The 18,500-nt window shown below is 40.4% G+C and overlaps 1 protein-coding gene across 1 annotated transcript in view; it reads right to left on the bottom strand.

Annotated features, from left to right (window-relative positions):
* ablim2 (actin binding LIM protein family, member 2) overlaps positions 1-18,500 on the bottom strand; it is a 333,460-nt gene that overhangs the window by 106,971 nt on the left and 207,989 nt on the right. Inside the window, exon 12 of the mRNA XM_048533104.2 lies at positions 16,057-16,174. Coding sequence (XP_048389061.1) covers positions 16,057-16,174 — 118 coding nt within the window. The remainder of the gene's footprint in view (positions 1-16,056; positions 16,175-18,500) is intronic.

The following is an 18,500-nucleotide window of genomic DNA, read 5'->3' as shown; positions in this document are numbered from 1 at the left end:
GAATGTAAGTTCCTTGACATGCATCACATTCACAAACATCCACACCCTCCAACACCAATGGCCAGTGCAGCTGTGTATACCATCTGCAAAGATGCACTGCAGAAATTCACTACTTATCCTTGACAGCAATTTCCAAACACATGATCACTTCCACCTAGAAGGGCATGGGCAGAAAATTTATGGGAACATCACCCACCCTTAAGTTCGGCTCCAAGCCATTCACCATCCTGACGTGGAAATATATCACCATTCCTTCATTATTACTGGGCCAAAATACTGGGTCTCCTTCTCTAACAGCATTGTGGGTCTACCTACATGAAATGGAGTGCAGCAGTTCATGGCTTCAGCTCAACTCCACTTTCTCTTCAGCAACGAAGCATGAGCAATAAATACTGGCCCAGTCAACAACAGCCACATCCCATGTATGAGTTTTCAAAAAATATTGAGTGTCTGTTTTCCTTTAAGAAGAAGTGTTGTAAAATCTTTAATATTTCCTAAATCAACAGAATAAGTAGACGCAGGTTTAATGTTTTATCCAAAAGGCATACCTTCCACAATTCAGAACTCTGTTGAGCACTTTATGTGTAAAATCTTAAGACTCTCACGTTGTAAAGGGCAACGTGAACATATACTGACTCAGATGCAACACTATCAACTATGCACGTTGACAGTGAGACAGATTTTCTCATGAGCTTTGAGACACCAAATGCAGATGAAATGAGATCCCAAGCAAATAATTATCCAATGATGTCATCTTCTTGGAACCAGTTGCCAGATTGGGCCAACTATGTGCTTCCCAGCCTATTAAGAACAGAAGGTCATTTACAGTGCTATTGATCCAAACTGAGCGATAGCAGACCCTGTGGGAAAAGTGGAAATGACTGAGACAGATCAGGGACCATGAAAATGCCTCAAACAGAGGCATCCTTGGGAGTATCCATTTAAAAGTCAAAAGCCTGAGGACAAAAGTCACTGGAACCCTCAGACTGGAAGGAAACCTCTGCAGATGCATTGATTAGACCTTGGATGAGGCCTTTTTTGTGGCCCTCTTTTTGGCACAAACAATCTCTAACTCCAGTAAGACCGTAAGATCACAAAATAGAGGAGCAGAATTAGGCCTTTTGGTCCATTGAGTCTGCTGCACCATTCGATCATGGCTGATATGTTTATCAACCTCATTCTTCTGCCTTCTACCTGTTAACCTTGATTCACTTACTAATCAAGAACCTATCATCTCTGTCTTAAATGCACTCAATGACCTGGCCTCCACAGCCTTCTGTGACAATGAGTTCCACAGATTCACCAGCCTCTTGCTAATGAAATTCCTCCTCATCTCAGTTGTCCCATCACTCTGAGGCTGTACCTTCTTTTCCTAGTTCTTCCTACCAGTAGAAACATTTTCACACCCACTCTGTATCAGGCCTCTCAATATTCTACAATTTCAACAGGATACCCCCACTCCCATCCTTCTAAACTTTATTGACTACAGTTATAAAATCATCAACTGCTCCTCATATGACAAGCCCTTCATCTCAGGGATCTTTCTTGTAAACCTCCTCATAGAGTCATAGAGTCCTACAGCACACAGGCACGCCCTTCAACCCAAACTGGTTCATGTCCATCCACATTAATTCCATTTCCCTGCCCTTGGCCTATATCCTTATAAACTTTTCTTATCCATGTATTCATCCAAAAGCCTTTTAAATGATGTTAATGTACCTGTGTCAACCACTTCAGCTGGCATATCATTTCATATGCATACTACCTTCTGTGTAAAAAAGTTGCCCCTCATGTTCCCATGTATTTTCTTCCCTCTTACCTTAAACTGATTAACTAGTCCTTGAATCCCCAACACAAGGAAGAACATTCTTCTTTGAATAAGGGACCCAAAACTGCTCACAACATTCCAAATGTAGGCTGACCAGTGCCTTATAGAGGCTCAGCAGTTCTTGTATACTGGTCCTCTTGAAATGAGTGCAAACATTGTATTTGCCTTCCTAACTGCTACTAGAACTTGCATGTTAACCTTAAGAGAAGCTGAACTATGACTTCCAAGTCCCTTTATTCTTCAGATTTGCAAAGCTTTTCACTGTTTAGAAATTAGTCTATGCGTCTATTCCTCCTACCAAAGTGCATTGCCTTACATTTTCCCAAATTGTATTCCACCTGCCACTTCTCTGCTCACTCTCCTAGCCTGTTGAAGTCCTTTTACAGCCTCCCTGCTTCCTCAACACTCCCCATCCACCCACCTATCTTTGTGTCTTCTGCAAACTTAGTAACAATTCCTTTAGTTCCATAGTCCAGATCATTAATGTACGATGTAACAGTTGTGTCCCAAAATGGATCCGTAAGGAACTCTGCTATTCACCAGATGGAATCCTGAAAAAGATCCCTTTATCCCTATTCTCTGCCTTCTGGCAGTCAGGCAGTCCTTTATTCATGCCAGTACTTCACGCCTAATACCACGGTTCTTATCTTGTTGCGCAGTTTCCTGAGTGGCACCTTGTCAAAGGTCTTCTGAAAATCCAAATAGATCATGTCCACCAGCTCTTCTTTGTCTAACTTGCATTTTACGTACTCAAATAATTCTAACTGATCTGTCAGGCATGACCTTCCCTTAAAGCTGTGCTGTCTCAATCTCACTTTAACATGCACCTCCAAGTACTCCATAATCTCATCCTTAATAATGGACTCTAAAATCTTATAAATGGCCAGGGTCAGGCTAATTGGTCTATAGGTTCCTGTCTCCTGCTTCTCTCCGTTTTTAAACAGGGCTGCTACACTAATCATTACTCAGCCCTCTGAGAGCCTCTCTGACTCCAGTGATTTTTGAAAGATCACCACAACTGCCTTCACAATATCCTCAGCTATCACCTTCAGAACTCTGGTTGTTGTCCATCTAGTCCAGGTTATTTATCCACCTTCAGATGTTTCAGCTTCCCCAGCACCTTCTCTTTAGTGATGGCCACCACACTGAGCTCTGCCTCAACTCTCTTGAAGTTCTAGTATGCTGCTGTCTTATACTGTGAAAGCTGATGCAAAGTCCCTGTTCAGTTCCTCTGCCATTTCACTGATCTCCGTTATACTTCTCCAGCTTCATTTTCCAACAGTTCAATGTCCACACTTGTTTCTCTCTTATCTTTCATATATCTAAAAAAATCTGCAATTTTTAAAATATATTATTAGCTCAATGACTTTCATACTTCAACTTCTTCCACCTTGTTGCTTTATTACTTTTCCTCTGTTGGTTTTTAAAAGTTTCCCAGTCATCTGGTTTCCCATCAACGTTCACCACATTGTATGCCTTTTCTTTTGCTTTTATGTTGTCCCTGACTTCCTTGTCAGCCATGGTCACTTTGTTTCCCTCGAACTTAGTATTATTCTTCTTCCTTGTGATGAATTTCTGCTGTGCCTCCCAAATTGCCCTAGAAACTCCGGCCACTGCTGCTTCACTGTTCTGCATGCTTGGCTCTCCTTCCAATTAACTCTGGCCAGCTCCTCCCTCATATCTTTGCCATGACATGTTCACACAATGGCTGAACACCCACAGAAGCCAAGTTGTGACTGTGGCCTCTGTGGTCATCCTGTTGGTGGGAAACTGTTTGTGTGTCTGAAAATTGGAAATTGTGGTAACAATGATATATTGTAAGATTGCCCTGAGACAGTAAGCTTTTATTAGTAAGAGGACAGTTATTCAACAGTGAGTTAGCTTTGAAGTCAAAAAGAAGTTAGTGTCCTGAGATTAGTGCTTAAGAATCAACATTCTTTCTCAGGTGCTATTATTTATTAGACTCACCATTAACCACTCGATTTCTGGAAGACTTTATGCTATAAGTAATACTGAGACACAGAAACAGAGTGGTGCTCTATCTAAGTCCTCTGGGATCTGAGAGAACTGGGTAGCAACTGTATCTCTTTCACCAATCATACTGAAGAATTATTAATGGATAATACAGAGTATGAACTAGAAACTGCTGTTTATAATTTTTACTGCAGTGCTAAATTATGAAAAAAGGAAAAAAATAAAGGGAATGGATGAAGGCAGCAAAATGAAAACAAACTACAAGGGGCACTAAAAAGGCAACATCTTCAACTTAACTAAAAGCTGGCAGAGGTTCCATGCTTGTAAAGGTTGATTTTCAACATCAAACAATAATAGACTTTGCCTTACATAAGGGAATTCAGCTAAAATGGAGGAATTCTGTCTTTTCGTGGTAAAGCTTAGTGTGTATCTGGAGCACAAGTACAAGAATTTCAAGTGATTGAATATACTAGAATGGGCAGCAAACAAGACTCTGTTTTTAGGCAGCTTATAAAGAAACAAAACACCTTAAACTATAACCTCTACATTTTTTCATTAGCTGTGCATCTGCATTCACTGAAATTACTGTCCAGTACATACAAGGAATTATGGTCAGGTTAACAGCATCACTTATATTTTTGTGAGTGTTGTTAACCTTACCATTATTGCCAGAGTACATTATTTCTTTTCATTCATTCATAGATCTTGGGATGTCACTGTCCAAGCATGCTTTTATTGCTCATCTTCAACTACCCTGGAAAAAGTTATGGTGGGCTGTCTTCTTGAAATGCTGCAGTCCATGAGATTTAGATACACTGACAGTGCATTATGGAGGGAGTTTAGGATTTTGAACTCGTGAAGGAATGGTGATATATTTCCAAATCAGGATGGTGTATGGCTTGGAAGGTAATTTGCAGTTGCTGGTGTTCTCATGCATCTTCTGCACTTCAACTTCTAAGTGGCAGAAGTCATGTGTTTGGACATTTACGTCAAAGGAGCCTTGGTTTGTTGCTACTAAGCATTGTGGAAAGGAACAAAACAGATCAAGGCCCCTGATGAGGCAGAGACATAGTGAGATTCACCAGAGTTCAATGGAAATGATTCCTTCACCGTAAAACATAGCAAACCACATGTTGTGCTTGGTTGGCTGGCCGAGCTGGTTCGTTGTTTTTCTGCAGACATTTCTTTACTCTGCAGGGTAACATCATCAGCGCAGCCTCCGATGAAGCACTGTTGTGTTTTCCCGCCTGTTATTCGAACTCTGGAGTCCGTTGAGGTGGATTACCTCACTTCCGATTTTCCTTTGCAGTGGAGTGTATACAGGGTCAAGTTCTGTGTGTTTATTGATGGCTTTCTTCATGGACAACCAGGCTCCTAGGAATTCCCATGCTTGTCTCTGCTTTGCTTGTACCAAGATCTTGGTGCTGTTCCAGTCGAATTGGTGGTTCTCTTTATCCATGTAGATAGAGATGAGTGAGTATTGGTCGTGTCTTTTTTGCATCAATTGGCAAGTGGATAAGGTCCTTTTTTATTCTTAAATGTTAGCATAGTACACACATTGGTGATAAAGTTGATTAAATTTATGAAAGACTGTGTAGGTGAGTGAATAACAAACAAAGTAATCAAAACTCATTGACAGCAACAGTTCAGGTGATGTGTTTAAGGCAGCAGCACGTGGGAGCTCGAGTCCATGGCTCCACTATGATCCATTGTAATGCAGGGCAAATATGACTGCAGTACATGTTTAAAGTTTGAGCAGCTTTGCTTTAGAGTTTACAAACTGGAGGCTGAACCACAGACACTGCAGTGCATCAGCCAAATTATTTGGATTCTTTATACTGGGAGGTAGTCACACCAATGGGTCCTCTAATGTGGTCAATGGTCAGGGACGGAGGGTGTAACTGTGAGTGAGGCAGCTAAGAGGGTCCAGGGGGACAGTCTGCCCTGAAAACTCCCCAATAATCTTGAGGTTCTCTCAGTCTGAGTGGATGAGACTGGGCAGGGTGGATGTTGAAACCGACCACAGGATCATGATACAAGAAGCCAAGATACAAGAATACAAGGAGCAGGAAGTAGCAAGGGGGATTTCAATATCAATCTTTTCATCAAACAGCCAGTCCATGCAGCTGTATTGCCTGCGCAGTGTCAGAGTTTGGAACATATGCTCAGGCCTGGAAAGGAAATTGAAGTGGAAAAGGAAGGATCCACTAAAAGTACCAATTTTTTAGGTAGAATCCGAAACAAGGACCTGGTTACAGAATTTGAATAATTTGACACTAAATTGAAAAACTGAACCTCAAGCCTCAAATCTCTGGATTATCACGAGTTGTGTGTAAATCGGCATACAGCATATAAAATGAGAAACAATTACGTGGCTCAAAGATTTGTATGTTAGAAATCATTTCCAGTTTGTGGGCTATAATACCAATTATGGGGAAAGTGGGAGCTGTACCACTGGGGTCAGCCTACAACTAAACTGTGCTGTGGTCCTTGTTCTTGCAAACCCCAAAATTAAGGAATTGGTCAGAGTGAGCTGTCAAACGTGGAAAGCTGGGATATGTCAAAGTGTAGTGACAAAGAAAGAGAGGAAATATTAATAGGGAAAATAATTGTCAGAGAATGGTTTGAAGGAAGAGATAGAAAAAAACCTAGGAATACACCAAAAATCATGAACAGATATTACAAAGATAACGAAAAGGACAAAACTCAAGGCTTTCCACTTGTATATGTGTGAAATTCATAGCTAGAATACAAAATGATAGTACACACTAGAGTAAATAAATATGATTAGATAATACTATAATAACACAGCCTCAGGATGACATGGATTGACTCCTGAATATTCACTAGTGTATGACATTAAAGAAAAGTAGGAATCTAGGTGAAGGTAAAGGGGGTGGTTGTGTTAATCAAGGATAGCAATTGTGCAATTGTGTAAGTCATCTGCAATCTTCTGGAAAAAAGGCAGTGGAGCAGGGCTTATGAGCCTGGGGCTCGTCCACTCGGTCCACTTTTCTTTACGTTTCTTTGTACCTTTCTTTCTCACCGCTTTTTTTTCTGTTCTCTCTTTTATTTTACTTATCCCTTGTTGAAAGCTTGATCGTAGCAATGGCATAAGTGGTTGCATTCAGGCGCAGTGCGGATTCATGGCGGTCATTGAGTGGGCCCAGCAAGGCGAATTCGCGGCAGCTGTGGGGTAAACTTGTGTTCCTGGTGGCTTCTGCATCGATGAGGTAGTCTCAACTCCAACTCTTGTCTACTGCAGCAGAGGTAAGTTTGGGCTCTTGGCGGCATCTGCTTCCAGTGCAGATTCATGGAGGCAGCAGAGGCAAATCTGGACCCAGTAAGAGGCCCTGCAGCATTGGCTGCATGGGCAAGATGGGCCTGATAGTGACAGAGTTGAGTTTGGGCCAGTGTGGCACCTGGCAGCACTGGTAGCATCTGCAATGGTGGGGTTCAGCAAGTACTTATAGTGGCTAGGGCATCAGTGGAGACGATATGGTATCAATGAGTGGAGACTTCTGTTGCAGCTGCAGCGGTGTGGGTGTAGGGGACTCATGCCTGGCCACCAGCGCATAGTGGAGCATGTAACAAGAAGAACTGTAAAGCTGAACGCTTTTTCTTTATTCCTCTGCCTTTATATTCTATGTTTTGATTTATGTTTTGGTGTTTTAAGATGGTGCTGGACAGTAATGGCATTATATAGCACTTTTCACTATTTTTGTAACAAAATACATGTAACAATAAATAAATCATTTGAAATCAATGGTTAGAGGTGAGCTTGGTTCGAGATATCAGGATGTAAAATAGTTTTGGCTGGAGATGAGGGAAATGTAAGGAAAAGAAGACAGCAGTGGAAGTGATCTTCAGGGCTGCTAACAGTAACCACAATGTGAAATAAAGTACACAAAAAAGAAATGCTTGTAACAATAATCATGGATGACATATAAACTGGACAATCAGATCGGTAGCAGTAGTTTGGATCAGGAGTTTATAGTATGCTTTTGAGTTGGTTTATTCTTTTCAGATAGCATATTCTGTCATGTACAAGAGAACAGGTTACATTAGAACTAGTGCTATAAAATGTGACATGACTAATTAATGGCTAGAGAGCTGAGGTACCTCTAGATAACAGCAACCACAATATGATTGATTTTACATTCAGTTTAAGAGGGAGAATATTGGGTCTAAGATTAATATTATAAACTTAAATAAGGACAATTAAGCTAGCTGAAGTGAGCTGGTGGATTAGGCCGGGGGTTGGTTCAAAAGGGGCATGGTGGCAAACATTTAGGGGGGAGACGTTTCCAAATACTGAGAAAAAGTATATGCCTTTGATTAAGAAGAAATTGAAAGGGAGGACTGACCATTTGCGGTTAACCCAAGAAGTTAGCAATGGCGTCAAATTTTGGGAAAAGGCACATAACTGTGTAAACATGAGTGGCAGGTTAGATGGCTGGTCAGAAACTAAAAAAAAGTAGAGAATGACTAAGGTTAATCTGGAAAAAGAAACTGGAGAATGAGAAGAAACTGGCTAGGAATGTAAAAATGCATAAACTAGGGTTTCTACAAATAGCAAAACAGTAAGTGTGTATTGCTCCTCTACAGACTAAGAATAAACAGAAGATAAAAAATAGTACACAATAAGCAAATTGTTGATGAAATGAATAAATATTTGCTTCTGTCTTCAATGCAGAGTTCAAAAACATTGCAGTCATAGCTGTGCATCAGAAGATGGAAGGGAAGGAGGAACTCAGTGAAACTAAAATCACATTGGAAGCATTACTAAGCAAACTGATGAATCTGTGAGCTGACAAGTCTCTGGGTTGAGATGGACTTCATCCTAGGTTCTTAGAAGTGGTTGTTAATAATACCGGTGTGAACTTTCTAAAATTCCCTAGATTCAGGGAAGGTTTCATCAGATAGGAAAGTAGCGAAAATAATGCACTATTCAAGGAGGAAGGGAAGCAAAAAATAGGAAACTATAAGCCAAGTTAGCTTGTTGTCTGTCATGGAGAAGGTGTTAGAATCTATCATTGAGGAGATTTCAGTGGTGCACTTTGAAAAACTTGAGGTGGTTGGGAAGAGCCAGCACAGTTTCATCAAAATTAATCATGTTTAACAAATTTATTGGAGTCCTTTGAAGGAATAACATGCACTGTAGATAAAATGGAGCCTGTAAACATACCACACATTGATATGCAGAAGGTATTTGATAAGGTATGACACCAAAAGTAATTGGGGAAAACAAAAGGTCATGGCTTAGGGGTAATATGTTGGAATGGATAGATTTGCTGACTGGCAAAAGACTAAGTGTGCGTAAATAAGCCTTTGTCTGACTGGCAGGATGCAACAAGTAGAGTTGTGTCGGGTTATGTGCAGGCACTGCAGCTTTTTACAACTTACATCAATGACTTAGATGAAGGGAATGAAGGCATGATAGCCAAATTTGCAGATGACAAGGTAAATGCTAGTTTTTGCAGGTACCAGTATTTTCAACTCATTTTTGATATCAATGGAGTGAATAAAACTAGCTGAAGACTGGCATCTGTGATGCTGGGACCTCATGAGGAGGCCAAAATGGATCGTTCGCTTTGCAGTCCTGGCTGAAAATGCTTGCAAATGCTTCAGCCTGGTCTTTTGCAATGACATAGCTCAGTGGATAGCACTGCTGCCTCACAACACTGGGGCCGAGCTTGATTCCACCGTCGGGCGACTGTCTGTGTGGAGTTCGCACATTCTCCCCACGTCTGCGTGGGTTTCCTCCGGGTGCTCAGGTTTCAACCCACAGTCTAAAGGTGTCTGGGCTAGGTCAATTGGCCATGTTAAATTGCCCCTAGCGTTTAGGGATGTATAGATTCGGTGGGTTATGGGGGGATGCACTGGGGTTCAATGTGGACTTGTTGGACTGAAGGGCCTGCTTCCACACTGTAGGGATTCTATGATCCATGATGACGACATGATGTGCTGCCCTATCATTGAGTACAGGGATATTTGTGGAACTACTTCCTCCAGTGAGTTGAGTGAGTTGTTTAATTGTCCACCACTAATTACAACTGAATACAGTAGAAATACAGAGCTTAGATTTGATTTATTGGTTGTGGAATTACTTAACTCTGCCTAGGGCATGCTGCTTAAAATGCATGGTTTTCAAGCAGTCCTGTGTTATCAGTTCACCAGATTGACACCTCATTTTTAGTTATGCCTCGTACAGCTCTGCTATACCCTCTTGTACTCTCCATTTATCCAATGTTGATTCCCTGGTTTTGTGGTGTTGGTAGAGAGGAGGATATGCCAGGCCATGAAGATACAGATTGTGGTTGAATATAATTGTTGCACTGCTAATAGTTCACTGTGCCTCATGGATGCCCAGTCTTGAGTTGGTAGATCTGTTTGAAATCTAATCCATTCAGCCCTGTGGCAGTACAACACAACACTAGAGGATATCATCAAATTGAAATCAGGTCTTTGTCTGCACAGTAGCTGTTCGATGATCACTCCTACTCAAACCATTATGGACAGATATATCTACTATGAATAGATTGGCGAGGATGATATCAATCTACCCCGTGTGTTTTCTGTAGAAACTGAACTTCATTTCTAGGAACAAAAATAATTGGCTAAATTATTTGCATGTTGAAGGTCTGTTTGTTCCTAAGAATTTATGTAGCTCAGTGAGACTCCAAAACCAATTTATGACAAACTCTTGAGAGCACCAGAGATAAAGAAACCTTTAATTTAAGCAGTCTATAATTTGTTTCAGCTTTGAAGTGGCTATGAAATTAAACTGCTAATAATGGTAATTTAACAAAGGTCTAATGTGGGGAAAGCAGAAGATATGTGACAGTATAGAGGCTGAGCATGAATAATGCTCCACTGTAACAGTACTGACAACATATGGCAATGTCTTTTAACTTCAGAATTTTGAAAAATTCTTACATGAGATGTAAATCACAAGATCTTGCTGCAGCTACACAGGGTTTTGGTAAGACTACATCCAAAACAGTGTAGTTTTGGTTTTCTTATTTGAAAAAAAAGACATAAAGACATTATAAAGTGGTTCAGAGAAGGTTCACTAACTCTTGCCTGAGATGAATGACATCTTTGAAGAAGCTTGAGTAGATTATACTTATGTCCATCATAGTTTAGAAAAATGAGAGGCAATCAAATTGAAGTATGTAAGATCCTAAAGAACTATGTCGATTGAGTACCAGTAATATGCTTCCTCTATTGGATGGCAGGAAATGTTGTGGGAAATAGCTTTAAGAGCAAGAGCATGATTCTTCTCTTAGCAGATAGTAAATGTATGGAAATCACCCCTACAGAATGAAGTGGAGGCTAGGTCACCAAACTTGTTCAAAGCAGAATTAGCTATATGTTAATAGGTCAGGGATTCATTCATTATGAAGGGCAGTCAAAAAATTACAGTTCAGATAACAATCAGATCAACCAGGATTGTATCAGCTGACACAGAAAGCTCAAGTAGCCAAATAGTCTACTCTTGTTTGTAAGTGCTATGTTATAGAGACCTTTTGGTCCAAAGCATCCCTGCCAACCACATTCCCAAACTAAACTGGCCCCACTTTCTAGTGGTTGGTCTATATCCCTCTAAACCTTACATATTCATGTATCTGTCCAAATGTCTTTCAAATGTTTTATTTGCACCTCCATCTACCACTTTCTCTGGCAGTGCATTCCACATATGAACCACCATCTTGTGTGAAAATGTTGCCCCTCAGATCACTTTTAAATCTTTCTCCTCTCTAGTTTTCTAGTTTTGACCTCCCCTATCCAAGGGAAAAACACCTTGGCTATTCATCTTATCTTTGCCCCTCATGATTTCATAATCCTCTATAAGGTCACACCTCAACCTCCTATTTTCCAGTAAAAAAGGTCCCAACCAATCCAACATCATCTTATGACTCAAACCCTCCAGTCCTGGCAACATCCTTGTAAGTCTCTTCTGAACCCTCTCCAATTTAATAATACCTTTCTATAGCAGGGTAACCAGAACTGTACACAGTACTCCAAAAGTGGCCTCATCAACATTGTGTAGAACCTCAACATGACGTCTTGGCTCCTATTCTCAACGGTCTGAGCAAAGAAGGCAAGCATGCTTAAATGCCTTCTTAACCAACCTGTCTACCTGTGACGCAACTTTCAATGAACTATGTGACAAACCCCCTAGGTCTCTCTGTTCGACAACACTACCCAGGACCCTACCATTAACTGTATAAGTCTTGACTTTGTTCATCCTAACGAAATGCAATACCTCACATTTATCCAAATTAAAATCATCTGTCACTTCCCAGCCCAATGACCCAGTAGATCAAGATCCCTTTATAATCTCAGAAAATCTTCTTCACTGTCCAGGACACAAACAATTTTGGTGTCATCCGCAATCTACTAACTTTGCCTCCTAAATTCTCACCCACATAATTTATATAAATTGCAAACAACAGCGGACCCAGAACTGATCTCTGCAGAATACCACTGTCATAGGTATCCAGTCTACAAAACAACCCTCTTACCAGAACCCTCCGTCTCCTACTGTCAAGCCAATTTTGTTTCCAATCGGCAAGCTCTTCCTGAATCGCATGTGAACTAACTTTACTAATTAGTGTGCCATGTGGAACCTTCAATAATGCCTTTGGCAAGTCCATGTAGATGACATCTCTTGCTATGCTTGCTATGTCCTCATCTATCTTTTTGGTCACGTCCTCAAAAAACTCAATCAAGTTTGTGAGACATGATTTCCTATGCACAAAGCCAAGCTGACTATCCCTAATCAGTTCTTTGCCTCTCCAAATGCATGTAATTCCTATCTCTCAGAATCCTCTGCAACAACTTAGCCATCACTGATGTCAGACTCACTGGTCTATAGTGTCCAGGTTTCTCCTTACAGTCTTTCTTAAACAAAGAGTACAACATTAGCCACCCTACAGTCCTCTAACGCTCTACCCATGTTTGTAGATAATACAAACATTTCAGCAAGGCGCCCCACATTTTCTTCCCTAGCTTCAAGACAGAAAGCAGAGAGTAGAAATAATGGATAGTTATTCAGAGTGGTAGAAGTTGTTAAGTGATGATCAAAAAGATCAGTGCTGGAAGCCGTTCTGTTTACAATTTATATCAATGATTTACATTAATAATTTTGAAAATGGAGTCACAAGTGCAAATTCTAAATTTTCAAATGACACCACATTGCATATATGGAGGAAGTGATGGTCAATGTTGAGCAGAACTCCAAGTAATTACAAGATGGCATTAATAAACTTGCAGAACGGACAAATAATTGGCAAATGAAGTTCAACACACTAACATTAGGTGATGCATTTTAGTTGGAGGTGCAGCGTGTTGGAAAATCAGATGTCTCATAAGGAAGGTTCATAGGAGTTGCCAGAACATGAAGCTCCTCAGGCAAGCTTTCTGGTTTCTGCAAATATGTGTTAACCAAGTTCTTACCTAGAAGTAGTTGTCAGATTTCCCATGGCTTTAAATGGTCAACCATCGTTAAAATTGAAAAACTGAATGACAATGTGGCTGGCAGCCAATGTCACATTTGAAGGTCTAACCTTTCACTTTGAGATTGTGTGACCATCCATCCAACTTTCTGCCTCAGCTGGAAATTGGTTTGGGTCAGGAATCTTATTCTTAAGACTTTAAACCCCCACATGAAGCATAACCACCTAGATTGTTATGGCACTCAACGAGGTCATTCAGTCCATCATAAAACAACAAAGTGTGAAGCTGGATGAACACAGCAGGCCAAGCAGCATCCCAGGAGCACAAAAGCTGACATTTCGGGCCTAGACCCTAGGCCCGAAACGTCAGCTTTTGTGCTCCTTGGATGCTGCTTGGCCTGCTGTGTTCATCCAGCTTCACATTTTGTTGTCTTGGATTGTCCAGCATCTGCAGTTCCCATTATCACTCATTTAGTCCATCATGTGTGCTTCTGCTGTTTTAAAGAGCTATCTAAATATTTTCACTACATTCCTATTTCCCACAGACCTGCGAATATTTCATTATCAATACTTCATTTCTTTGATTCTCTTTGAACACCACCACTGGGTTTGCCTCAACCACTTTTCAAGGAAGTGCAATCCAGTTCACAGTGTTGAAGGATAAAATAATTCTCATTTCATCTTTGGTTCTTTTGCCAACTACCTTAAATCTGTTACCTGGCTTCATAGTCCTCTTGGCAATGGAAATAGTTTCTCCTCATTTTGTAGGTAAGCCCTTCTTAATTTTTCACATGCCTATTAATTTTTTTCAGCAATGGGGAAAAACAATTCCAGTTTCTACTGGAGTAGAATTTTAACTTCTAGTTTAACTCCCAGGGATGGCTGAGTGGGTGGGGAGTGAGTAGGTCAACAGAATAATTATTGTTTGTTGGTTTTTGAATGCAATCAAACGAGATGCAGTTTCACTTGTAAGTCATCCACTTGTTGCAGTCAGGACCTCAAACAACACAGTCAAATGGATAGTTAGTGTAGCAATTAACAACCTTACAAGACAGCAAGTGGGCCTGGATGTCATTGGAGAGGGAGCACATGGTGTCTACCAATGCCTTTATGCTCCCTTTAGGGAGGGGTGGGCACTTTGGTGGATGGGGTGCTTTTTTTTCACCCTTCAACTCTGTTTTGATTTAATCCCCTCCTACTGTCCCGATACCGACTCCTTCACTTTCTGATGTAAGCATTGCCCTTATCAGGCTTTGCTTGTTAATGCTTCACTAGTCACATGGGTGCTTTCCTGGTGGTGGAGAATACTGAATAAAGTATTCGCACAATGGTGTCTTTAAGTTGAATATCACTGACCTTTAAATTTAACATCTCCCAGCAGATTTGTTGGGAGTTGGGGAACTCAGCAGTGGAAACAAGTCAGGAATGATTGGATGGAACAGACAAACACCTTTCCAGCAGTGCTTGAGGGCTGAGAGAGCAGAGCTGTTTGCTCTCAGCACCCCAAGCTACCCAGACAATAACCATCCACAACCCAACAGCCTTAATTAACTGACCATATTGTCACCCCAAATTCTGATCTGATCTCTCAGTCTGACATCCAACTCATCTCACGAGTTCCATTGTCCAGCTATCATCCTCAGCCTCTAATGTTCAACTAACCCCCAAACTTCATTCTGTACCAAGAACAAAAACAGAATTTTTTGAGCTATCTGGGTCATTCCCACTCATGGCTGCCCATTTTCCTGGGAGCTAGCTAGCCTCTTAAACTGCCTCTCTATTGCCTGGAAACCAAGCTGAAATAAATCAGATCTTATCATTAGATTTGGAAAGACATAATAAACATAATAAAGGAAAAATACAGATAATCCCAAGAAATTTAACAAGACTGGCAGCATCTGTGAAGAGAGAAACAGAGTTAATGTCCAAGTTCATTATGTCTTCTTTAGAAGTGGATTCATACTGAACTTGAAACACTAAATTTGGCAAGGTCTCTGGGGTAACTAAACAGGCTGAGATTCAGACCCATAATCACAACACCAAAATCGCTCCCCTTCAAGTTGCTTCATTACCCCCTTGCTTATTATTGCTTGTCTGTACCCATGCCTCACTCTATCTTCAGCTGAAGTCTTCATTCATGAATTTGGTACATTTGACAATGAATATATTTGACAATTTCAACAGTTTTCTGGTGACCTTCCATCAATCACTTCCCATAAGTTTGAGGTCATCCAAAGCCCAGTCTCCCACTATGCTTGCACTTGCTGATCCACACTGAATCCCAGTTCATGAATACTTCAATTTTAAAAAGCTCACCCTCTATTTCCATAGCATCCTCCAGTCCTACAAGTCATTAAAAATTTTTGTGTTCCTTGAATTATAGTCTCTTGCATTTGCTTGATGATTATGTCTTGAGCTATCTAAGTCCTAAGCTCTGGACTTCTCTCCATAGATTTCTCCAAATTCCTATCGGTCCTTAAAACGTAGCTTTTAAACCAGTACTTTGATCACCTGTCCACATGATTCCTGCTTTGACTTAGTATTCCTCTATTTTTCTGAATAGGCTCCTGTGAAGCACTTTGGGATGTTTTATTATATTGAAGCCACTATATAAATGCAAGTTGTTGTTGAGTTGTAATATTACCACCACCAGAAAGAATTTGAGATCAACCATTGAATAATGTGATCAAATTGTTCATGGTTCTTAAACATTTCAATTGGAAAGCTTACTGCATTTTTTAGTGTCTGCTTTTCTATGACAGGACACATTGCAATAAGGGCAGTTATTACCTGGTGTATGGAAATGCTGCGGTGAACGAGACCACGTTGGCGTGTAACGCCCGTAACCAAGAGACCCGAAGGATCCAGGGCTGGAGGCTCTACGCTGTCTTGGTCCTTCCTCTTCATCCTGTAATGGAAAACAAAAGATTTCCTTGGATATGTGCTGTTTAGCAGAAATCGGTATCTTGCATTGGATCAAAGTAAATGGTGATTACAATGATGACATTTACATAGGGCGTTTAAACTCTGGGTATGCATGTGTTAACACAGATAAAAGGAACAATGTAAAGATTGTCCTCACCATAGTGAAACTGAATCCATCAATTTAATATTAGAATGTCCCAGCTTTATTCCACAGTGCTCCAACTAAGTACTGGGGAAGACTAAAACCTAGCCACAGACAGTGCACTAGTTATTATTCCGCTCCCTGGTAACAGCTGGTCATTACAGACTCTCTCTTTTCTTCATCAGTGCTAATGATTTGGATTTGTTTACCCTATCTTTTCCCTTTGAAAGAATATACATTGACTGTGCCTTAACTATTTCCTATTTAAAGGCATCCATTGTCTTCTAAGCTTTGCCTTCTAACATTCAATTTCAATTTATCTAGGTTAAATCCATTTCTATGGTATTATAGATAACATGGTGTGAAGATGGATGAACACAGCAGGCCAAGCAGCATCAGAGGAGCAGGAAAGCTTGACTTTTCAGGTCAGGACCCTTCTTCAGAAAGTTTTCAGAAACGTCAAGCTTTCCTGCTCCTCTGATGCTGTTTGGCCTGCTGTGTTCATCCAGCTTCACACCGTGTTATCTCAAATTCTCCAGCATCGGCAGTTCCTACTATCTCTATGCTATTAGAGCTGGCTTTCTCCCAGTAAATTACCTTTACTTTGGATTGTTCTTTCTCCTTTTTCATAACCAACCCAAACTTTTTTACATTGTAATCACTGTCCCCGACATAGTGTCCTGCTGAGAACTTGATCCATTGTGTCCACCTCATTTGCCAAAACTAGGTCTAACAGTGCCTCCATTTGTTTTGGACTGGAAACAACAAGACTGATGGCAACACTGACTTTTTGATATTGTGCAACCCAATTGTATTTAGACCAAGCAACTAGCAGTCAACCATTGGTGTCAATTCAGATAGCAATTTTAGGAGAATTTATCAAACAGACCAGTTACATAATTCAACCCTATTTTAACAATGCATCAACAAACAATCTGTATTGCAACATGTACATTTACCAAAAATGCAATTCAGGAAAAAGATGCATGACTACCACAAGATGTAATATTGTGCGTTTTGGTTTTGTGTACCTTGTAATATAATTAACTAATTGATATTGTAACAGCTCTATGTTATATTAACTTTCATAAATTTGTTGTAAAGATGAGTTGGGCCATAGGGTTTGTTTGTGTTGTACAACTTTCAGACCCTATTAGATGATCTCTCTTTAAAGTTACAGTTTGTAAATCATTCGTTTTGTCCTAGGACAATATAAATATTCTGCATTTAGGGGTTAATTGTCATGTATAGCTTCCAAGAATATTATTTTACTCAATATATTTAGTCCAAACCAAATAAGAAAAATGCATTTATTTTCCAGAATATTGGATTCGTAAACAATTATGACAGAATTCAAAGTTGCAACTATTACTTGCAGTATTGCTTACACATTTATAAATGTAAATTAGAATCCAATATATATTCTTCTCAATGAAATGACTCTAAACGAACTCAACTGCCCATTAACTACTTTGGTTTTATTTGATCCACTTAAGATGACATTAAATTCAATTCTGCTAAGATGGCTGTGGAGTAGGGCTTCTAAGCCAACGGCTCGTCTGTTCAGTCTGCTTTTCTTTTTTCTCTCTTTTCTCAATTTTTTTCTTTCTCTTTTTTCTCTTCTACTTTATTTATCTTCTGCTGAAGAGCTTGGTCATAACGACGACATGCGGCATCTGAGGTGCTTTTGGGTTCCTGGCAGCTTGTTTATTGATGAGGCCTAGCGCTAATTCATGGTTGCTACAATGGAGGAGCTTTTGGGTTCCTGGTGGCATCTGCATCCAGCGCAGATTCATGGAGGCATTGCGGAGGCAAGTTTGGGCCCAGTACAAGTCCCCGCCGCATCAGCAGTGGTTGCATCAGTGAGATGGGCCCGAAGCAGATGCATGGCAGCAGCAGAGTTAAGTTTGGGCAAGTGTGGTACCCAGTGACATCGGTGACATCTCAATTGGCATGGTCTATCGAGGGCTTTGGTGGAGGTAAGACAGTGCCAAAGAGTGGCAACTTTCATTCCAGCAAATGGAATGGGGACTTATGTCACCAGGCCCATGGCAGAGCACTTAACAAGAAGGATTGTGAAGTTGAACTATTTTTCTTTATTTCTTCATTTTTCTGCCTTTATATTCTATGTTTTGGTTTTTTTTCTATGTTTTAGGATGGTGCCAGA

This window comes from Stegostoma tigrinum, chromosome 1 (genome assembly GCF_030684315.1).
Source record: "Stegostoma tigrinum isolate sSteTig4 chromosome 1, sSteTig4.hap1, whole genome shotgun sequence".
NCBI classification, from domain to species: domain Eukaryota; kingdom Metazoa; phylum Chordata; class Chondrichthyes; order Orectolobiformes; family Stegostomatidae; genus Stegostoma; species Stegostoma tigrinum.
Note: the sequence above shows the minus strand (reverse complement) of the source record. Positions and strands in the feature narration are given on the sequence as shown.